This window comes from Lonchura striata, chromosome 2, assembly GCF_050655825.1.
Source record: "Lonchura striata isolate lonStrDom1 chromosome 2, ASM5065582v1, whole genome shotgun sequence".
NCBI classification, from domain to species: Eukaryota; Metazoa; Chordata; class Aves; order Passeriformes; family Estrildidae; genus Lonchura; species Lonchura striata.
The window spans coordinates 116,363,466-116,388,371 of NC_140704.1; the positions used below are offsets into that span (position 1 = coordinate 116,363,466).

At 35.2% G+C, this 24,906-nt stretch overlaps 1 protein-coding gene across 9 annotated transcripts in view; it reads left to right on the forward strand.

Annotated features, from left to right (window-relative positions):
• SNTG1 (syntrophin gamma 1) overlaps positions 1-24,906 on the forward strand; it is a 314,313-nt gene that overhangs the window by 140,207 nt on the left and 149,200 nt on the right. For 8 of the 9 annotated variants that reach the window (XR_014952899.1, XM_077783692.2, XM_085572105.1 and 5 more), the window contains exon 2: positions 17,777-17,831. Coding sequence is in view for 8 of the 9 variants with exons in the window: in XM_077783692.2 (XP_077639818.1) it covers positions 17,805-17,831 (27 nt within the window). In the remaining variant the exon portion in view is untranslated. Of the gene's footprint in view, positions 1-12,904; positions 15,345-17,776; positions 17,832-24,906 lie in introns of those variants that run through there. The other variant, XM_085572104.1, reaches the window with a different exon arrangement.

Below are 24,906 nucleotides of genomic sequence, written 5' to 3' on the forward strand. Positions count from 1 at the left end.
TTGGTCAGCATATTGTAGTTGCCTCATGTAAGTTTTCATTTGTGAAACCATTTTTCTTCATGTTGCTGATGCAAAGTTTTTGTAACAGCGGTCATAGAAGTCAGTGTTTTCATAGAAACAACTTGTCATCCAGTCACTTGTGCAATAGTTGTTAGTACAGTCATTGCATCTCATTAAGAAAGTCTCACCCCAATGAATTGCGCAAAACTTAGTGTAAAAAGCGATTATCCATCACTCTAGGGTGACTGTGAGTTTGTGGCATGTGAGGAAAAGGGCAATGTGCTTGTGTAAATTAATCTGAGTGAATATTTGGAGGGGAAATTGAATTATTGTGCAGCATTTATATTACGCTGTTGCTGAAGGCATTGAGTCTTCCTCCATAATTGTAGCCATAATTCCTGCTGCAGCAATATATTCAATTTTATGGCATTTATGATACACATATTGAAAAGGAGAACTATTAAAATTATGGTTTTGTAACAAGCTGAATGATGTATAGAATGGCAAAAAAAAAAGTGAATAAAGTTTGTAATTGCTAGGTGCAATTTAAATGCTATTTGTTTGTGTTATTGAGTGAAGAGGGGGTGGTGAAGTGTTCACAGTTTCATACAGGCAGCAAAAAGAAATTAATTCCATAAGAAAACTGTACAAACATATGTTGTTATGCATTGTGGTTGGCTCCTACAACTTGAAATTTACTGGATCCCTCTACTGAGTCTTCCAGCTCCTGCATGCTCCTTGTGCATCAGCTTAGGCAGGGTTAATCTGTCATCCACTGCCAAGAGGAAAGTGGCAGCCTTGGTGGCACACACGAGCAGTGCCTTGGTGTGGCTCCCTCTGCCCCTTTTTTCCACCCCCATGACTTTGAACATCCTCTGTATGAATTTGAGAGTTTCAAAAGGTGGTGATCGTTCGGGTGGCAGAGCTTTATTTCGAGCTCTGGAACACCCACTGCGTTTTCCATGTGCTGAGGAGTTAGAGAGCCAAAGGAGGGCCAGCACATCTGTGTCTTGTGACAATGATCTCATCCCAAGGTTTTTACTAAAACCCAGCTGAATTAATGGCTTTTCGTGGCTGAAAAGGTGGGCAGAACCTGAAAGAAATCATGCTGTGTTTAATTTTCTTTACTGATCGCCTTTTATCTACAACAGGTGAAAGCAAATAGATTATTGCTAATCTTAAATGAGCTATTTGTCTGACAGTGGCAGAGCTGATGGCCTTTTACCCTTGGTTAGACAACTGAGAGATAACATTAGGACATTGAAAGGAGCAGCAAATTATCTATAATATCTGTTTCTGATATGCATCAAAATGCATTGTTCATTCTAATGTTATTCAGTGCAACTATGTCCTGAGATACTTCTGCAGCAGCCATTCATGCCTTTTGGAGCTGGGATTTTGAAACTAAATATTACATGCAGATAAGTGTTTTTATTTAATGATTTGGAATTTATTTAGTGAAGAAAGAGTGAACAGAAAAAGGAGGATATTCTTTACTGCACATTAACTGGCATTAGAGCTCATAACTGACTGAACTCCACAGCAGCCACCTAAAAAATGTTTTAATAATAGAATGATTTCTGTATAAATTAAATTGTATGTATTAGCCTTTTCTCTAATTTTTCCCATTATTGGCTGTATTATCAAGAGAATTCTGAAGAAAACTCCATGATGTCTCTTAATGACTTTTCCTAAAGGCTTTTAATATACAAGGGCTGTATATATTTCATTCAGTTTTTGTACTATACCTGTCTTTGCAGTTTCAGAGTCTATGAATGGTCTTTCAGCACCTAATTTCTGTCTGGATTGGCAGGGTACGATACAGTAAGTGGGTACCTGCTGAATGTGACTGACATCAATTGTTCTTTTCACCAAGGTTCGAGAAGAGACAGTTAGACCTTGTACTACTTATTGCTGTAGAGCAGAAGTGTGGATCTCTCACACACTGACATGTTTAACATTTCAATGGTTCAGATCTTCTCCCAGGAATTCTAATTCTGCTTCAGCAGGCTAGTCCTGACATGGTTTCATGAAATGTGAAAGGAGAAGCAGTAGAGAGAAAAAGAAGGAGTATTAGTCAATGCTTTAATTTAATGGCCCTCTGAATTTTAATCTCAAAGTAGGACACATTTCTGACATCCTTTGTTCTATGTTTCAGAACAGTGTCTCTGAATTGAACTACCTGGGGGATTGCAGAACACAGAGTATAGTGGGGTTGAAGCATCACTGTGTTTCTGACTTAAAAAGCATGAGAACAATATCTCAAACCTGTTGCATTGTTTAAGTCACAGTCAGATTTTTGCATGAGTTGTCAGAGTACGAGGTCAGCCACTGAGAATTACCTGCATTCTTTTCAAAAAAAGATTGTAGAAAATGAAGAATCTGGAGAATTGCCTAAATTCAAATAGCAGTAATATATCTCAAGTGTGCATTAATTTAAGGAATTACATCATGTTAAAAAAAAAAAATCTATGAGCAATAGGTTTCATCCTGAACACAGCTAATCCATCAAATGAGCTGCATATTGAGAAACACAATCTTTTTCATTATACAAAGCAGATTACAATGTATTACTTAAACTTATGTGGACTTTTCTTCCTTTCTGTTGCATTTTACAGGGAAGTTTTTAAAATTCTTCCCACTTATATTTGGTCCAAGTTAACTTGCATCACTCTGAAAGTACATAAATTACATATAGTCAATTATTATTTTTTTTTTCCTTTGGGATTTGAGAAAGAGACTGCGATATTATTCCAGTGTCATTTTGTTTTCTGGTTTTGGACTACCTTTTGTTGGAAAATGATTATTTTATCTGGAATAGTAAGAGGACGAAAAAAAATGTTCAGGCAGGTCTTTTGGAATACTAGTTTAAATGACTTGCAATTTTCCAAAAAATGATAAATATGATACCTCATCTTTAGAATTTGGAAAGGAGAGAGCTATGGGAGTTGAAGCTAGAGTCTTAGAGCAAATTTGTTCAGTACAAGTTTTTGAATATTTGTGTACATACATTAGAACCTTTCTAATACTGTAATCTAAGAATGGATGCTGTTGAGCCTTACCAAGTATGGCACATCCAGCTTTCCTACATAACTTTCAGATATAAATTAAAGGAAATTGAGTTTGGGAGGAACTCCAGCAGAAATTTAAATTGAGGCCTATTATAATTTGTAAAAAGATAAGGAGTGAGACATAAAAATTTAAAAATACTAATAAGGATAATAATGGAGTTGTAAAGATGGTAAGATGTCACAATCAAAAGATTAGAAGTGAAAATGATAAATGAGTGCAGATATTTTATGTACTTATTATTAATTATCAACTTCTTGGTATTCTTAGCTCTATGCAATTTAGTGAAATTCTTGACTGCTTCCCCCAAGGAACTTAAAAGTCAAACGTCATATGAAAAATGCAGTTCATTTTCACCTAACATACAGATGCATTGAAACTTCATCATGATCCAGATATATTGGGTGAAAAATAATTCAAGAAGTATGTTCAGTTTTTGTTCTTGTTGTGTAGGTTTGGGTTTTTTTAAATGGCTTTTGCTGAAAATGAATGTTAAGCAAAGGAGATCATAAAGGAGATGCCCCATTATAAACTTCACTGAAGTCCAAAGGAATTACAGTTCTAAAGCATGTGGTCTTTTACCAAAGACTGAAAATTCCTGCAGTCACTGCAAATAATCTCATTCCATCAGCAGAGGCTAGTAAAGTATCTCTGACCTGGAATTCATCTTTTTATTTTTTCTTCTGTCATCCATATTCCTTAAAATAAAGGGTAAAAGAAGACTACAAAACAGCAACATAAGAAATATTCTCTAGGTAGCCAATTTTTTAAAAGTTAAATTTGAGATATTGAAATACAATTTTTTATATCACAGTGTTTCAGGACCAACTGATTTATACCATGCAGACTTGTAAATATGAAAGTTTTCTCCCTGAAACTTCCCAGTAATTATTATTATATGTTGGGGGTTTTATTTGATGTTGTTCATGTGGACTATTTCAGATTATCTGAATTTCAAAGGTGTCTTGTTATTCTACAAAGATGCCATCTGATATCTTTATGCATTGGTAGCATTGCTTTTTTTATTTTATATTCAAAAATGTGAATCAACTATAACCATTAATTCAAGAAGCCTTATTGAATGTGTTACTTCTGGAAGTTAGATAATCCCAAAATAATTCTAGCATCATAATTTTTTTTACACTTGGGAAGAAGAAAATTTGGCTTCAGTCTTGGTAGATGTGAAGCCTCAGTTCAGGAAGATGGAAGGAAGGAAGGAAGGAAGGAAGGAAGGAAGGAAGGAAGGAAGGAAGGAAGGAAGGAAGGAAGGGAGGGAGGGAAATACCTTTGCTAAATTCTTGTCTTAAAAGCACCAGGAGCTATTTACATTAAAAAAACTCTCAGAATAGAAGTTCTTTCTTTTCTTACTGTGTTTTTGTTCAGCCACAAGCTACCTGACTTACTGCAGTGCAGAAGGAGCGTTGGGTGAACACATCTGGGGAACACCACAGCTACTTCCCCAGAAAATGGGGAAAGATGTTTCAAAACCATATCAGAGCAGGCTTCTAGATGGAGTGGTAGTAGATATGCACAGGCAGTGAAGGTGATCTGATAAACTGGGCAGTATAATGTGTTTTTCTGCAGTGGCTATTGCAAGGTTGGTATCTTGAAGTTTTACAGGCAACTAGTCTAGGGACAAAGGAATTTCAAAGGCAGCTGAATGTTGTCAAATATAATGAAAGAGACTGAAAAAATCCCACAATGGTGGAACTTTGTCTGGAAATTTTAGATTATTATTAGACTTTGTAAGGATGTGCTAGTTCTTTGGCCAAACATGGCACTCTTATTATGTACACTGATACTATATTATTATTATTTTTATATTATTATTATTGTTGTTGTTGTCGTTGTCATTATTGTTGTTATTGGTACTGTTATTATTGTAATATTTTTACATTATTATCCATGCCCATACAGCATGATCCCACAAAACCAGGGCAAAGAAATTGTGTTCATCCCACTTGAACAGGAGTATTATCTAGCTAAATGTAATCTGGTGACCTAAGAGAGCACATAAACTCTGTTTCTGTTCTGTTGAGGAAGGTCTGAAAATGCAGGCTTTATCTTCCTGCCCTGATCTTATGAAGGAGAACTAAAAAGTTCTTTGGATTGGCAAAGCTTAAACTGTTTTTGAAGGATCCACTGCTGTGCTAGGGTCCTGTTTGAAAATCTTATACATAACACTACTCTCAAGCCTTGAGCAAGACTAGTCTCTTCACAAGTAGTTAAGAAGCACTTCCATTTATGTATATAATAAATAAATTGTTGAAGAAAAGTTCCTAGATATTGTGTTTCTTTATTAATAGATGGGTTCAGTAGCAGGATATAATAATTGTCTAACAGTATTCTAAATCCTTTGCTAAACCCTTCTTCCAATAAGAAGATGTTCATATGTGTGTTATGACCTCACTTCATCATAATCAGCCAAATGCATCGGGAATGGAGGGAGACTCCAGAAAGGGAGTTGCTCAGCCCAGTAAACGGGCTGGTTAGAAGAAGTATGTGCTTTAGATCCCAGGTCATACGAATTGGGATTACAAGGTTTACTTTTTAAAAAGAAATTCAGATAGGCAATTATTTACAGACTATTCAGGGGGGTTTTACTAGAGAATATTGATGTTTGTTCAAAACTACAGAGGCATTTCCCTTCCTCCTTTAATTTTTTTAAGCTGAGTTTAAAATGATGGTTTATAAAGGAAAAAGATTGGGTACTTGTCTGTTTCAGACTTTGTGAAGACCATTATCCCAATCCCTGCAGGGATGGTCGTGATCAGGTTCATGACCCCATCACACAGTGAGGTGGAAGCACTGTTTTTCAGTAAGTTTATGTACACCAAGATCAAGAAGGTAGCACATGCTGTGTTCTCAAACATTATGCTGTGATTGTGGCAGAAGATTGTTTATCAGTTGGTTTTCCCCTAAGAAAGTCTCTTAAAAATCAGAGCCGGGAGTAGAAGACCATGAGACTGCATATCTTAAGGATCATATTTTTGTTGTTGTGAACTATAATAAACTAATAATGAAAGTTTTTTCTCTCATGTTTTTAACAGATGTGCCCTATTTATTCAGTTTCTTACACCATATTATAAGAATCCAAAATAACTGTGAACCTTGATGGATATTTACTACTTGTCAGTCCTTATCATCTTTCCCAAACCATGCTCATGTTCAAGTGGTAGGTTGCAAATTGTCACAGCAGTGCTTTCAGACTTTCATGATATTTTATATGTTCACGTTTAATGATGGTAAAAACTGCTGCTTGAAGACTGCTACTATTTTAACAGAAAGCATTTAGTATTCAGAAGAAGAATAAAAAAAAAAAGGAACTTGACTAACTTAAACAGCAGGAAGATTTAAATATTTCTCATGGAGCGAGCCATTGTTTTAAGCAGGATTTGATGGCTGATAGACCGTGAAGAAATGCAGCAACCTGGAAGTTGTGCTGTTGCTAGGAGAGGTAATATTTGCAACACACCTTAAAAAAATCCTAATTTTCAAAGGAGAAGCATTTCCCAAGGAGTGAAACACTCTTTAATATCTTCTTTAGCATTCTAGTTTTCACCTACTTTTAATTCAGGCTCTGCCATCTATGCTTTATGAAGAATTATCTTAAAATATGATCAAGTATCACAGTCAAACATTAGAAAACACTTTTGAAGCCAGAACCATCAGTAAAGATTCCCTCTCAATGTCAGTATATTATACTTCACAATTTTTTTCCTGATAAAATTTCTCTCTCAAATATAACTGCATGATACCAGGATTTCTTAGACCAATTTTTACTTGGGCACGTTTATTAAGTGGCAAAAGAACATACATTTTGGGTTCTCTGAGTAGCAGAGTCCTTGAAGTTAAGTTTCAGAACTTCTGCTAAGCCATCATTTCTCATTGTCATGTATAGGTCTCAGATTTAACTTGTCTGCCATTTACTCTCAGTATGTCCTTGTAGTTTACCCTGGTGGCCTTGCTGTCACTTACCCCGAAAGCAAGAGGCTAGTCTTTTCCCTGGGCTATGTAGTCGTCAACAGATTCTAAAAATAGTATTTTGTTCTACTGCATGATCTTAATTTAGCTGAGCTTCCTGCCTTAATCATTTCTTTGTGACAGTTTTGCCAAATCTCAGATCCTCAAACAAGCTGTACAGCCTCACAACACCCATATTCATCTCCTACATCAGTGTCTTGTGTTAACATTGACTTAATTTGCCTTAATTCAGTGTGTCACTGGAAATCTGTACAGAGCTTGTTCTCTTTCCGTATCTCTCTTTCACTTTAATATTTCTAAAATGATAAAGCATGCTTTTAAGCAATTGTGATTTAGATGGTACCCAAAACTGCATGTTGAAGTAATTTGTTTTCAGTAGGCATGTCACAAGCAATGAACTTTGATAGTTCTGGTAGTCTTGTGTAAAGATTTCTAAAATAAAGCCCAGTTACCATAGCTATGTGACTGAAAATGCAGGGGAATTATTTCTTAATGCATCTCTGACCCTCTTTCCTCAATATTGCTTATAGTTGGCTAATCCCTAGGATTTACATATACTTCTCTTTTTCAAGTTTCTGTCTTTTGTGACCCAAGTCATCTAGGAGGAAGGAGAGAGGGAGAAAAAAAAAAAATGTAAAAAAGTTAGGTTCTTGCATATGCCTAAAGTACTTTCCTTCAGCTTACCAGTCGTAATTGGCATAGGGAATACTATTGATGAAAAAAAGTAGCAAAACTTATCCTAGCAAATGTGTAATGGGGAAATGAAATGAGTTTTAAAATATGTTTTTTCCATTTTCTCCTCCTTCACTTTTTTTTCCTTCCTTGGTCTACTTATTAGCTATCTCCTACCTCTTCTATCATGTTTTTCTTTTCCTGTTTGATGCTTTTTCCTGTTTCACAGATCTTTTTGGATGAGCACTGTGCTGTTGTGTTACTTTTATTAACCAAATCTCATTCTCTCTCAAAGTTTGTTCCTAGTTCCAGGACTCTGGGGGAAAATGCATGCTGAAAAAGAACCCTATACGTTCCTCTAGTTCCCCACAGGATGAGGGGATGGAGTCTTTAAACTGTAACCTTTACATTCCCTGAAATAGATTTGAAAGTGAATAAAGACATTGTGACCTGAAGTCTGTCCTCTGCCCTAGTCTCTTGCCTGAAAGACTTGGAAAGTAAAAAGGAAGAGCAAAACTCCTGCTTAGCTTCAGTGACTGTGTCTGAACTGAAGACCTTTGGTACTATTTAGTGCACCAATATATATATATATTCATCTACTATAGCAGTGAATTTTGGTGATATAATTGGAATTTTTGAAATTTGAGTCCTGTTTGATTTCAAGATTTATGTTTAAAGTCTAGATTTATGTTTAAAGTCTTTTAGGTAGGTTAAACATTGGAAAATACTTGAATTAAATAAAGGTATGCAAATTTAAGTCATCATTGTGTATGCAGTATGACTCAGTTTCAGTTACACATTCACAATCTAAATTTTCAACTGGAACCCACTTTAAAAAAAAGTTCACATAAAAAAGTAATCCATAATGAGATATCTTCTGATACTCACAGGGGTAAACACTTCAGAGCTGTCATTTGAGCTAATGTACTGGCTGTTACATTCTGCTATTCTTGTGAGTTTCCAAAATATAAAGTTCCTAGGTCATGTTTATTATTATGAATGAAACTGGCTTCTGGCATTGAGGTAATTGCATAAAACAGCCTACGTGCCTGGTTTTTAACTGTCTTTTCCTATGCAGTAGGGTAGCTGTGAGAAAACTGTCTATTAGCAGTCACCTTTTGCTAATTCCTGAGTCATGTAGCCTACTGCTTTGGAGAGGATTACTTGTCATGGACTAAATCCATGTAAGAGTCTGTACTAGCAGCTTAAGAACAGACACAATGAATTTGCTGGCATTGCTTAATTTTTGTATTCTATACCGAAATACTGCTGTAACGCTACAATGTCTGTGGAATTTGGATCTGATTTTGGGTGCATTTCCCTAGAATCAAATTTTCTGTGATAGCTACAAACCACATGCACTGTCATGAAAGTTGTCTTCTTCTTCCTCATCCCTCAGCATTCCCAAGGAAGAAAAAGCTTCTACAGTTTGACATATCCTAACTCTTTTCTGCTGACCTACAAAGTTTTAGATTCCCTTCCCCATTCTATTCACTTTACTCCTGGTAAAACTTTTTCATCATGAATTCAGCATCTTCCAGTCTGCTTGACTGTATAGTTCACATTCTCATTATCATTATTCATCTATATTTACTTGCATGTGAATGACAATCATAGAAGAAATAAGTCCCACCTTTATTACAATTACCTTGTGTCATAAATGTGTCCAGGATTTTACAAAGAAAAATCCTTACAACTTTCAATGTTTGTTGTCTTGGCATTCAGTGAGCTCAAGAGTGTATTAAGTACAATCTAATCTGAACAGTAGTTAATGATATAGCAAATGTGATAACCAAAATGAATAATTCCCACAATGTGGCTGATTAAATAGTGACACTACTTACAGCTACCCACCCATGTGTGCCTTGCACAGGTTTCATTGTGTGGCAACTCAATGTTCCTGGATCAGCACAATTTACCACTAGCCAGTGTTTATCTCAATCAACCTGTTTCTAAAAGCTGAGCACTCTATTGTTGGTGTTCATTTCTGACTTACTGTGATAGCCTTATAGCAGGATTAACACCCTGCAGGATAGGGATGTGTGGACAGTTGGGATGACCATTTCACAATCCCATTTCAATCCACTTCCATACGAAAGGATTTTCAGTGAGGGGTGCTACTCTCACAGGGATATTTTCTAATTAGCTCTAAAGTATTTCTCACTGGCTACTTAGCTTTGTTTTAATGATACAATGCTTTAAGTGCTCTGTTTTCCTATGTGGCATATTTTGCATATCTCAAGTTCCCTTTTTATATATTTTGACAATGTACTACTGCAGGAATAGTTTGACAGTTAATAAACTTGACATGATGATATTACAACAGCACTACTAGAAAATTCCTGCTTTCTGGATTCCAGAGTAGTTAAAGAGGCTTTTGCTGCAATCATATAAAAACTCAAGTGGAAGATTAATTTTTGATTAATTTTGAGCCAAGTTGTTGGTGTTGGTTTTCTATACATACTGAATTCCTCTATAGAAAAGCACCTGCTGTAAAATAAAAAGGAAGGTGTTGAAGACTATGCAAATAATGATCATGGTATCTCTATTGGCTAGAATTTCCTAGTTCATGGCATTATTCCACCTTCCTTTGCTGGCAACTCTTTGAAATAGGTTACTGTTTGAGTTTGTTTGTTTGTTTTGTGTTTTTATTTTGTTGGTTTTTTTTTTTTTTTTTTTTTTTTTGTCTGCTTGGGTTTTCTACCGTAACCTAAGGAAGTGTTTTGTTTACTGGTAGCTTTTATAAGTGACTTTTCAGCTAAGGCAAAACTATAGCAGCAGCTGCAATAAACCTTGGTTTTCCTCTCTATTACAGCTATGCTGTCCCAGAGATGCCAAAGCAAATACATATTTCTTATTGGTGACCACAGGAACTGACCACAGGAACATGCTTTTTGTAATAGGAATTCTCAGACAGGGATATTGCTGCTCATTACAGGACCTGGTACTAGAAGCTAAGTTGCAGTTCAGACTTACTTCTAATCAAGTGGTCAGTTAAACACATTGATTTAATTTTTTTTTTTTTTGTTATTGACTTGATTAGTTATGGGAAATCTTCAAGTTCATATTTTATGGAAGAAAGGAAGGAAAAAAAAAAGCAGTGAAGAAAATCAGCCATATTCAAGGATCAATGACCTGACACACTAAACAACAAGAGTTTGTATAGCAGTGCAACTCATTGGTGTCTTAATCCACTTTAAATAGGAAATCTGTGGTGTTGCTCTTATAATGTCCATTTTTTTGTTTTGTTTTTTTTTGTTATCTGGTATTTTACCTAGGTGAATCTGATAACAGAGTATAGTAATTTGAATTCAATATATCTGCAAACATTGTTATTTAACAAAAATAAGTACCTGATTATTTTCTTTTTTTTTTGTTTGCACTGACTCTGTTTACTTCTATAGGTTCTCAAACTTCCTGTCTGCCTTTGGTGGCTTCCAGTCATATTCCCCAAACCTTTTTGCCTCTGATAGCCCAATTCTATTTCAGTAAAGAAACTGACTGCAGTTGTGAAACTGGTGATGGTGGCAATATCTAAATAGAAAGCAAACTCCAAATAACAATATGAAAATGTGCACTGAAAGGTAAATTATGCCAGTTGTTTTAGTGGGATGCTGTGGTTTCTGCTGCCATCTCAGTGGGAAGGAATGATAAGGTCTAGTGCCATTGCAAATGTGTCACATTGTGATATGTAAGTTGGTAATGTAAAATTGACAGTTTTTTGCTTTTGTGAATATAAAACAGGAATGTTCTTTTCAATGGTAGGAATGATTTCATAAAACATAATAAAAACAGACCAAAAATGTTTTGACCATAGTCAACTAATTTCAATCCCATCAAAATAAGGAAAGGTCATAATTAAATATTGGTTTGGCTATGGGATTTCAAATGAAATTTATATTTTTATTTGTCCTGAGTCAATTAAAGATTACTTCTTCCTATTGTTTTCATTGAAGTTAATGTAACTTCTGAATTTCTCTGAGAATAGATTTTGTAATTTCTTTCAGTTATTCATATCTGGTTAGTTCAAGCTCTCTCAAGACATACTGGCATTTATGATTCAAACTGTATCAAATGAGCAGAAATTATGTTATAGCTATTAGAAAATCCTGGTTTGCATTTTCCATGGTATATGGGAAAAATTTTAGTCAATTGAAAAATGGAAATATGTGCTTCTTTTTACTCTTGTAAACTGGACATGAAACATATTCATATTATTTTAATTCAACAATCTGTTATAAGTCCGATATCATGTCCTTTCTTAGTTTAATCTGATTTCAATTTTCATTATTCATTGCCTATTGTTATTTTAATTTTTCTTAAGCAGGGTATACAGATTTTTGAAATATCACTGTGAATGATTATTTTTTCATTAAGAACTGCAGTTAACTCTGGACATGTCACATGCTTATATATGCAAATATAAATATATTTGTCAGGTGTTCATAAAGGATCTAAAAATCTTAGATAAATACTTCTCAAGTATTTACTGCCATTAATTTATTTTATAACCTTCTTTAGGAGATTGATACAATATTTTTGGCTTGTTTCTTTTAACTTAAATCAAAAGATGCAGCATAATGTGGAAAGTCTCACTGAATTATTGGTATTAGGCATATTGCCAGGGGCATGAAATTTACATTTGAGTGTGAAACAATTGCCTTGGCAGAGGAGTGCCAGTATGTCTTCTGTATGAAAGTTTTGTGTTGAGAGATAATGGAAGGAAAATCCAGACTTCAGTGCCAAAAATTCACAGAAGAACTTCTCTTTGTCTCTGACAAAAAGCACTGTTATTTAGGCAAAACTGAAAAGTTTTCTAAATCATGTCACAGTTCATGCAGCCTCCAGAGCAATGAAGAATAAGGAGACATTTAGTACAAGCCTGAGCTCTGACATGTGCACTATCCTCTTTGAAATCATGTACATAATTATATTTAGACACATACATTGAATCACCAAAGGGTAACATTGGAAAAGTGAGAAACCAGGCAAAAGTTTTTTTTTTTCTCCTGACAGCATTCAAGACTTTGACCCAGAGCCAAACTTTCATGCTCCAGTTTGCCATAGTGCGTTTCACATAATGACATGGACCAACAGCCTGCTGCCATTTAATATCACTGTTTTGAAATTATTCTCCTCTAATACTGCTTTTCTTTCTGAAAGATTGTGTGTTGCTTTGTTCTGTTTTTTTTTTTTTTTTTTTGTGAGTTTGTTTGTTTGTTTGTTTGTTTGTTTGTTTTGCCATTTGCAATCATTTTATTTTGCCAAGCCAGAACAGACTGGGTGACTTGTTAGGTCATTTTGTGAGTGTTTGTTCTGGGGGACACTGGATAATTGTTAATGCAAACAGCACTGAATAAACAAACAGAAGCCCAGGAATATTCATTCAGTTAATACTGCCTTCTGGATCACTGACTATGGAAAAAAATTGTTGTTTGTAGAGTGAATCATTAATTTGGCTTGCATATTGAATAGGCTTGCCACTAAAATAATAAATTATGACTGGCAGATAAATACGATACTTGTTTTAACCAGGGTAAAATGAACAAAACATTAAAAAACATGTGAGTTACTAATTGCCAACTTCAATTCTTTTGACTCATGAGCTTTGCTGAAAGCTGAACATTTTGTTAAAAAGCTTTGTCAGGTAATTATTTTCCTCACTGCCAAAGAACTGCACAGGTTTGCTGATTCCAAAGTTCATCTTAGTCTTTGCACTATCTGGTAGATTGAGGTACATACAGCTGAGGGTCTTCCAGCTTCGTGAGCATCCTTATTCTTACATTAATTTATTAAAATTGTAGTTCTGTGCAATGGATATACAGATCCTCCTTTATGTATTGAATTTTGTGAGGACGTATGAGGAAGTGCTGGAATCTAGAGACTGTCTGTTGCCAACTCAATGAGAAAATTTTCAGCAAATGAGTTTAATATGTAAATTACTAAAAATCATTATGTTAACTGAACATAAGTAACTCAGTGGTCAAACAAGATATAATTGAAGTGTGCTGGAAAGCAATAACTGAATGAGGGTTTATTAATCTGCAGTTACTCAACTGCTCCTTTGATTTACTGTTGTGTCTGCATGCTTCTGACCACTCTCCAGTACCAAACACCTTGTGTCAAGCTGCATTGAATGAATATGTGTTCATGGAACTTGGATTTGAAGTAATGTTTCTCTTTTTCCAGAAATACTTTTATTTCCTGTGAAGCACAAAGGATTAGCTATGCTATATGTAAGGATAAATTCTAAATCTATTTTCCCTATTTATAATAGAGAAGGTTTGGGGTTTAGTTTTAATTATTGCTATAAAAAAGCCTTGCAGAGTTACAAATGTTTAATTTCCTAACACATAAAAACGACAGATATGGTTTTCTTCTATAGCTTTAAAATGAAGAGCCCAAAATATTTTGGCAAGAATAGAGGCAGAAGGACTTCAAAAGGCAAACAATAGTAGTAGATTATTATCATAAGTAGTTGCTGGTCTGTGATTTCTGCCTTTGGAATATGGTTTTAGTCTCTTTCCCCATTCGCAGTTCAGACATTTCTCAGACAATAAGAATTTCTTGTGATTTTTCTCCGTCAAGTAAGACATATACAAGTGATTTTCAGTGATATCATATACTAAATAAAATTGCATTTGATAATGCATAATTTTTCTATATACTTGTTACTTGTGCATACAGTATTGTATCCTTATTTTGTACTAGTAACCTTGAGAATGAAGTGTTTCATACTATCAGTAGTGTTTCATTTGGCTTTTGGTATTTCCTGCAGTTCACAAAGTGTCTCTTCTTGATGGGCACACGAGAAATTTTGTTTCCTATCTTATTTCATTATTGTATACTGGAATATTCAGTCTTGGAAGTACTTTGTGAAATTACATCTATTATACCACTGGAATATGACCTGATTCATTATAAGAAAATCAGAGTATGGCTCAAGTGCTCAGTGCATTATCCTAAATGAAGCTTAGTCTCTGAGGGCTGCTGTAGTCTTCATCTTTGCCATTATGTTTTAGCCATTGATTTCCCCTTAGAACACAAATGCCATAAAAATACTGCTTGGTAAATGTTTCTTCAGTATTGAATAACTGCTTTTTCTGCCAAGGAGGTGTCAAAATCCCTTTACAACCTGTCTGTCACACACTGTTCCTTTTACATGCATCAGCAGAGGTCAGCTAAATAGGTCTGATAACAGTTTTGGGGGAGATGCAGATGGCAAGTCAAATTGAAAGGACGGCAGGTAACTTTTCAAAGCTTGCTTGTTTATGTATCTTTGATTGCAGTGGTTCCCAGCCCCTTCAGAGGAAGGCACACTGCTTTGGAGCCTTTGTTTCTCTTTGAGTGATGCGCGCTGTTCATGCTTCCCTCTGTGCCTGCAAACCAGACTCTGTCCTGGAGCTGTTTCCTCTGCACCTCCTCCACTCAGAGCCACAGGCAGCTCCTTTCTCACATTCTGAAGCACAGTTTGTCCCAGAGCAACCTAATGGTGGGGAGGGGCAAAAAAAAAAAGAAAAAAAAAAAATATCCAGGCTGTAGGAAGCTCCTATGAGAGCTAGAGAAAGTTGTGAAAGTGGCTGTGATTTGGAGATGGGGTTGCAGAGATTAACCAGAAGGTATCTGTAAGCAATTTGCTTCACAGTTTATAATTTTACAATTTTTTTTTTTTTTTTTTTTTTTTTTGCAATTACTTAGGTTTATATTTTCTGCCTTTTTTCATGTGTTACAGGAGGAGAGAATTGGTAATCACTGGGGCTTTTACAGCATAAAATATAACATTTCTGCATGATGCATGATATATATTCCTGTAATTTAATTATCTAGAGTGTTTATTTGGGGTATAAATGCTGGAAACAACGACATTTCTGAGATTATTTATGAGGTACTGCACTTTGTAATCAAACCTTCTGTGTGCTGTTTGTGAAATATCAAGTGTTATAAAACTGCTGATAGTCAGAAAAAGAACATTGATAATGGGCTTACATTCTCTGTGCAGCTGCAGATGAGAATCAGTAGGAAATAGAGAGGAGAAGAAGCAGTGGCAGCTGTATTGCAAAGATTAGTTACTGAGATGTTGCCTGTCTGAGGAGCACATAAACTCTCTGCAAGGAATTTTATTTTGTGTTGAGAATTATGTGTCTCCAGCTTTACATTTTAGACAATATTTTATTAGTAAGAATTCTTTTTTATTTCCTCTGTGATAATGCAAATATTTCTGAAGTAAGTAAATAAATACATTATACCTAAAAAAGAAAAAGAATAAAAAAGGAGTCATACTGAGTTATAGAAATGAATGAGGTTAGGCAATGTTTAGATCAAAGAGGAGCTAAAAGAGAATGAAAATGGAATTGTCATTGACTGTGGAACCAAAGTTACCCAAATCCAAACTTTGAAGATTTTTTATTAATAAGGGAGAACATAACACAAGAGAATAAACTTTTGACTGCAGTAGGAATTAGTGACCTGCCATGACCAGGGCCCAAGAAAGGAGTGCACTGTGCATTACTTCAGTTTATGCTTCAAAGATACATGCCCTTATAGTTCCAGAAGGCTAAGTTCTCAGAATATTTGGCTAAGGTGAGTAAAGTCTCTTTTTGACTTCACTTTATTCAGCTGAAAAAAAGAGTTCATGAAGATTATGAGGAAACATACTTTGTAACACAATGACTGACCCACCAGAGAGAAAATCTTTGAAATAGTATTAGTGACCTTGATTTTATGAGCGTTTTTGATAGCAGTATTACAGATACAGTTCGTTATTGGATCTTGCTGCTTGTGTAAAGCTGATAAGGAAGGAATGATGATGGGTCATTTTCAAATTTCTGAATTATAACCTAGCCAACCTACGCTATCTCTGCTAAAAATTAGTCTAGAGAACAGGCTGTGAAACAGGCAAGCTCAATAAATAGTGAACATTAACCTCATATGTGTGCTGTTCAATAAACCTGCATTGAGGCCAGCAAAATAAATCAAGAGACTTAATGAAAAGATTTTATTATTATTAAGAGGTTCAATTGTAATTAATAGGTCTTAAATTTTTGTACTTTGTGAGAAATTTTAAATTTTATTTTAAACTTAGGTTAAGGGTGCAAATTTTGTGTTGGAACTTTGAGTACTATACCTATACAAGTAATGGTAAGCACATTATTTGTGCAAAATAGCAATAAAATACTTGGTGAAGGGAATTTTATTATGGGATTTTTTTTTTCCCCAGGAATTGAATTAAACTACTGTTTTGCCCAGGACTGTTTTGTGTATCCTGAAAATGTTACTGAATGATGATTCATGAGTGTTTCTATTGCAGACCCAGCAGCCGGACACTGTTAGTAGCATCTGCTAGGACTCTGTTCCAGTGGCTTTATCACATAAATAAATTAATGCATAAGTGTGCATGGTGGTGAATACACTTTAAGTAAAGGCCAGGCAAAGTAATAATCGCAGGATTTGGTGTGACATTTTGCCAGCACTCACACGTATTCCTGACTTTTCTAATATTTGTTTTTCAACTCATAAATATTTCTGGAGAGTAAGCACACTGTTAAATGACAGCAGCTTCTGTGGAGAGATTAAGTACATTAATAAAATATGAGACAAAAGGTGAGTGATGGTTTTTAATTAGGGGAGAAACAAACAAAAAAAAATTTAAAAGAGAGGGAGTGTTCTGAAGAGCAACACTTAATTGTCTCCATTTTTGATACTTTTGAGTATACTTTTTACATATGAAAGAAAAAATTGGAAAACATAAAAAGAAAGAAATTTACACTTGCAATAAGAACAGTATGTTTGAATCTCCTGTGAAAGGGAGGAGGTGGTATGAACATACGCATTCCTTTGATTATATTCAATGAAACCAGGTTGTGTACTTTATAAGAACAGGAACAACTTCTAACATCTTCCTAATCCTGTTGCAACTTTGATCATTTCTTCTTTTAAGCAATGGCTATAACTGGACCTAAGAAAGACAAGTGCAATGGCTCATCTCAGACAGATAACTTTTATGTTCTGCTATATCTTTTTCATTCTAATGAAATCTTTCTCTCCATTTTAGACAAATATCACTTGCTGTGTCATAGCACATGGATTTCAGGACCGCCTGTGAAGAGGTAGGATCAGATTTTTTTTCAAATAGTAGAATGAAAGTCAACGAACTTTTAATCCTTTTTATATTCAAGATACCTTTTTCCCCCCTTTTCTTCCCCTGAAGTTTTAGGAATTATACAGTCAAATATAAGTTATTCAGCTGATCAGTTCATGGTGGCAGATGGACTTTGTAGCAGAAGATGAAAGAATTTGCGCAAGTGTATTCATCTCTAGGCCTCACCTCTGTTCCCATTTACCCCTTTAGGCACAGTGTAGGTGCAGGCAGCTAAATTTTGTGTGAGCTTTGCTCTTCTTGAATTGTTTATATCTGAAAGTCTGTACATGAAGAAAAATGTCAATGGAGCCAGGAATCTGTCTGGTGCTGCTCAACAGAATCAAGGGGGAAATGTAGAAGTATGGAAAAAAGGTGGGTGGGGAAAAGGGAAGCTGTGAGGGTGACCAAAATTAAAAGCAATTCCATTCAGATTTAGTGAAGTAAGTGAGTAATTTTTGTCTAGAATTAGTTTCCTAATGTCAATGCAAAGTACTTCAGTCGCCCTCCACCAGAGATGAGGGAAGTGCTTTCTGTGTTTCTACTGATTTGTCTTAGAGAAAGCAAATAAAATGTATTTGTAAACATTAGCAAGGACATCTTATTTACTCAGTGATTGTCTATGTACAGTTGCTTAAATGTGATTTTAACAACTTCAGCAATTGAGACACAGTGAGAACTATTTACAGCAAATTATGTAATGATTTTAATGCACTGTTATAATTAAAAAATCATAACAATTACCTGTACACTGAAAACCACAAACAGCATTTAGAAAGGTAGGACTGGAAACAAGAATACTGGATAGACCTTTAAGTGTGACCATGATCCTATGAAAAAGTGGAAATTAAGGGATTGGAACAGCACTAAATCAAGAACTGCAGCTAAAACCTGACTTGGGAATCAGTTGGAATAAATTAGGGGCGAAGAGAAAATAAGCAGACTAAAGAACACTAAATCATGACAGCATTTTGAAAGGAGTAGCAGGGTCAAAAAGTCACTCCTAAAATGAACCTTGCCTTTGGGAAAGAATACTGTGATGTTTTTCCAGGATGGTATATATCAGGCTGTAATACCTCAGAAGATGCATGCATGGTGTAAATTCTATAGCAATATATCCCAGATTATTTGCATGGAAGAAGACATTCTTATTAATCTTGAGGTTTGGCTTTTCAAATAGAGTATTTTCAGTTGGAAGGAGCATGCAATGATCATGTAGTCCCATTTCCTAACTGCTTCATGGCTGACCAAGAGTTAAAGCATGTTATTAGGACATTCTGGTTTTGATTTTATTATTATTATTTCTTTTTTCATTCACTTATTCAGGTAAAGAGGAAGATAAGTATTATTTTCATAGGTTTTTTTTATATTGTTATTCTTTAAACTCTATAGATTATTTAGTGGCAATTAACTTCACTCTGTGTCCAGCAGGTATAATGACAAGAGCAGTCACAGAAAGATGGCTTGGCATACAAGTCCTATTTTAGCCTTTACAATTCAAGTACCCTGGCAGATCTGTTTCACTTCGTATCTAGTTTCTAATGGGGGCACTGATTTCAAAATTAGCTCTTTAAAAATCATCTGATTTGCAGAGCTTCCATGGTAGACAAGGGAAGGAGAGGATGATTCCACCCATCCTAAAAAAAAACTCCATAATCTGGAGACTGCAAAGAATGTTTACTAAGAAATTTCTGATAATGGCAGTAAAAGTTTTTGTGAGGCATCTTGGCTGTCTGATCTTCCTCTTCCTCTTTTTGTTTCCTTTCATCTGCATATCCTGGTGCTGTGGCCACTACACTGCAGAGGAACTGAGATCACTCTCCCAAGCTGGTGAATGCATCTCAGATTCTTGTTGATACTTCTCTCCTTAGTAATGGCAGTAAATGATTTCAGCTGAGTTTCAATTAGCATAAAACCAAAATTTTCCACATAGATGCACTGAGGCTAAAGCATGTTTTTCATGGTGACCATGACATACTCATTTTTTTTTCCTCAAATGACTTTTCATTCTAATTAACTTCTGCTCTAGTGCACTGGAGGTCTCTGAGGGAACCTTAGTTCTTTCATAGTACTGATGCTTTCATGCATCCCTAATTTCTTCTAGTGTCTACTAGTGAGATTTGGTTTGAGATTTGGACACTGAAATAGTCTTGTCTCCTTATAGGTACCTGCATGTACACTTTGTGCCTAAGTTCCTGCAGCAGATCTCATTGGAGCAGTCAGAGTTATTATAATGAGAGGTTAAAAACAGATATGTAGACAGGTAGAGTTCATTTCCAATCTCAAAGTGATTTCTAATATCCTAAGGATTTTTTTCTCCCCCAAGCATCTTATCTTCAGGCTGTGCTGCCTTTCAAGGCATCTTAAAGTAATTTTAGTCTGCAGGAAAGTAACTACAAAAAGAAGACATCTTACACACATAGACACATTTTTTAAGGGAAACTATCTGCCATCTGAAGATGTGATTTTTTTTTTTTTTTTTTTTTTGGTGTGTGTGGCTTCTCTGCCTGCTACTTCTGGGAATTTTTTCACTGTTTCATATTTCATTATTCAGTATTCCATGCTCTTTTCCCTCGCTGATCAGCAAATATATCAATTTTTTTTTGTCCTTCTATTTAACGATATTTAAACCATAAGACTATCCAGCTTCTCTTTTACCCTTTATCCCAAGCTTTTTGAACTTTACAAGAGCATAAATCACAGAGTCACTGGGTTCTCAAAACGCTCTCCTGTACTCACTTGACCTTATTCTATATTCTGGAAACTATCTCTTGGAAGATAACCTCAGTCTCTGACATAATACTGTCTTCTGCAGTGAAAGTATCCTTCTGTTGAAATTGAAGACCTGGGATGTTTATAATGCATTAGAACATTTTGCCCTGTGATTTTTTTTAAGTTCATCTTTTCCATGTACTTTATCAAAGAGCTGCAGTAGCAGCTTTCTAACTTTTTGAAATCTCATTCTTTACTTCTAATAGCTTGACTTCCCCCACCCCCCAATATAGCATCAGACTTATTTAATTTAATAAATACCCCATTAATTTTCCTGCTTACACTCTATTCATTTGTTTTCACAGTAGTGTCCATTGTTTCTTTGAAGGATTAATTTGAATTGGTAAACTGATTGTCCTCTGCTTTATGAATTGTGTAAATGTTCTTGTAGACTTCACAAGCTTTAAATTTTATATGTTCTGTTATTTAAAGGTGTAGTGATCTCTATGTAAACATCCATCTAGATCAGGGGGGAGCTTTCCTGCAACAAAACAGGTTTAAAATTTTAAGCCATATTTAGCTTTCTTGCTAATTTCTTTCCTAACTATTGTTATATACTTTTATGGTCTGTTTCTCGTCACCTTTATGTCATTTTCTTATTCACACATTTCAGACTAAGCTGCTGTTTTCCTTTGTTTATAAATACTATTAAATAGCAATACTGTGGGTTTCTGGGATTTTTCTTAAATGAAGCTTCAACTCATGGTATAACCTCAAAATCACATGATGGAAAATAACTCATAATTTACAATATCTGTTAGAATGTAATAGGTGAAATAAATATGAAGAAACATACATATTCTCACAATAACCTTCAATTCTATATTACTTTACTTTTTGGGTTCAACTCTATAGTCACAGTAAACTCATTGGCAACTCAGACATCAAAGTGGCATCCTTACAGTGTCAGAAAAATAAAATTATCTCTCTGAAGAAGTACTGTAGCTTAGTAAGAAGCTCATATATATACATATTTATGTAAAAACATATTTTTTCCAAATGTCTAATTTAGTTTATATTTCAGGCTGTATGAAACAAGGAATTTCTCTATAAGAATTCATTCTTTCAATGAAATCACTTAGAAAGAATACCACAGCAAATACTTCCCTAGCAAATACCTGCCAAATCAAATGAAAATAAATTCAAGTCCAAATTTGGAATTTTTCTGCAGTTCTTTCAGACTGGAGTATACAATTCATATGCAAGAAAGGACTTGCTGTCCTTTGGATTGGAAAATGTTGGTATCTGATTGAAGAGGCTCTGAATGACAAGCTGAACACATCCCTGTGTGTCTGGGCTGCATTCCAGTTTTTGGCAATATAAGTGCTTTCCACTTAATCTAGCAATACCTCCACAGAATGTGTAGCTGGACTATTTAAAAAACATCCCATATATAGTTCTGACACATATTCCTGCCTCTTGAATCCATTGCTATTACCTCCTTAAATCCAATGTCATTACTTCCTTAAACCTCTGATTCAATTTCCTTTTTTATTATTGTACTTAAGATTATGAAGCAGTGACAGGCATATCTCCAAATATTCAGAGGTCAGCCTCAGTTCAAATAAGTATCCAAAAGGGTAGATATTAATCTGAAGGAACTAGGTACACATTTAAGGCAGTTTTGTAACCCATTCTCCTTGCTGCTATCATGTTCTTGATAGTAGAAATAAATTTCAAGGCTTAAAACCAAATTGCAGAGGCTTACTTTCTTTTAAGACATAACAGTCAAAGTAGAAACTAAGAATCTAGGTCACCTTGCATAGAAAATGGGCCAAGATTTTTTCTTTCCCCCTCTTTCTTTCTTCCACTTGTTTATGGACTAAACTATTCTGGGATATTTGTTGAAGTCTTCCTTCTGATATGAAACTATGAGAAGCAAAGCTAAATAAATAGTTTTATTACTGTAGGGCCAAAGACATAGATAAAATAGAAGAAAGGAGAAGATATAGCCATGTCTTGAAAGCTAATTACAAGTATTTCAAATTGCCTGAAAGACTGAGAAACTCTCCTTGAGAACTAAATATAGGAAATGTTTTAGAATTTTTTTTCATTGTCATAAATGACAAGAAAAAAAAATCAAAGACATAAAATGAAAAAAAAAAATCAACAGAAAATCTGCAAGCAGACTTGAATAGGCCAGGTAAATTAGAAAAAAAAAATATTTTGGAAGTTCTGCAGGAAATTTACTTCTAAATCAACAGGTAACTTTAATGATGTTTCTCCTGCAGTATTTATTTTGGTATGTGTTATGTAGGTACCCTGCTGCTAGTATAAATGTAAGAACTGTAGTTTTCATGTGTATTTTCTCTGAAATTATTTCTTTAATATTTGTGAAGGCCATTAAACAAATGTGGAATGTTTGTTTTGGTTTCTTTTAGCAAAAGAATCTTTAGGCTAGATCTTTTACACAGCCCCTATGGACAATGTGCTGTAAGTCAGGATATAATTTTTAAGGGGCCTTTTTTCATTGTCCTATTGCTAATAATGATCAGAGTGTGACCATATTCTCTGGAAAAGCAGTCTGCCTTAAGGGCTCTGCCCACCTCTGCTGTTCTCTGATAGTGACCTGAAGCAGAAAATTCACAACTGACGGATGTCACGAAGCAAAAGGAAATCAGTTTTCAACCCCTCTTGTAATTATATTAGTTCAGCAACTGTAAGCAGTTCCCAGGACATCAGTTCTTGCCACATCAGTGTTCTTATCTAACTCAGCTTGAAACTGTGTGGAATGAGATGACAGAGGCAACCTTGTGTGGATGCAACATCCACTGCATCTGTTACTTAGGTACCACTACCTTCCTTCATCACTGCTTTTGCTTGAAGCCACAGGCTCTTCTCTCATGTGGAAACTCTCACCTCTTTACAATGCTTCCATATGCATTCCTTAACACCTTCCTCTGCTTCATAAAAATGTGCCACTTCAAACACTCATTTTTTTTCCCATCTTTGCAGCACAGGAGCCAAACTCTATAAATAAGGTGATGTTCTTGGTGATTTGGGCTCACTCAAGGTTTGTTGGCTTAGCAAACTGTTATCAGCTGAACTCTACTTCTCTTTGCATGTTTGCTGGGAGGTGATGCAGTGTACCACACTGCATCACCTCTTCAAATGGAAGAGAGGGGAAGGCCTATAGGCTCTACAGCTGATCAGAATAATTTTGCTGGGGCCACACAAATAAAAATTTTTCTGTGTGCAGCAGAACTTGTACAGGTTGTCTTCCCTAATTTCCAGCTCTGGAACAGGATCTCGTATCTTTATTTTACTCAGTTTGTGGAATACTTTGAAGGAGGTAGGTGAGAGCAGCAAGAAAGAGGTTTTAACAGACAAAAATAAAACTATTTCATTCCGGTCCTTGTTCTCAAGGTCTTCTTTTGAAGTTACCTAACAAAACTCAGCTGCATTCTCCTCCTTAACATGGTTAATGCAGCTGTCAGGTTGGAGAGGGAAGGAGCTAGTATAATTGAAGATTTAATTTGAACTGTATTGTAAACTAGCTTTCATAAAACCCAACAACAGTAAAGTGGTTCATTACATTTTAGAATATCTGATGTAAATAAGGTCTTTGAGTGTGTGTAATCAATCTTTCCAAGGGCCAAAATATTTTGCTGTTTCCAAGCTTGATTTGCTTGTTCAGGCTGAATAAGCTCAGCTCCTATGCATTTAGAAACTGCCTTGAATTTTAATTTTATTCTAATGTCTAATTGTGCTTGCTGTAGTTGCCTCTAATTCCTACAAAGTAGCCCCTCAGCTTTTGTAGAAGGACTCTAGGGATTTTTTAATGTTATTGACCAAATTAGAAATGTGCAGTCAAGTAAGGCAGAGTTACTGTACACAGTGTATGAGAGGCAGAATTTATTCTATTGCCAGTTATCCAGGGAGGAGGAAAGGCATACTGCAAACTTTGCTGCAGAAAACAGACATTTTCTAAGTTTTATCCCCTTTGACCATAATTATTTTCAATCCACATTGTTCAACTTCCATTGTCACTTACTGCTTACTTCACAACTTCAAGGACAGAGAAGTTCCAAGGACATGACCATTCTTTATTTTAATAGTGTAACATTTTATGTATGATATGAGAGAATTTTGCAATGGTACTTAAAACCTAACTTCTTCTGTGATCCATTGATTTTGTCTGTGGACATTAATTAGTTTCTGTCTTATTCACAAAAAAAAAAAAAAGAAAAAAAAAGAAAAGACACCTTAATGTTAGAAAAATGGTGAAGGCTAACTGTTGACCGGAGGTTCGACTGACCTCAGTGTGAGTTCAA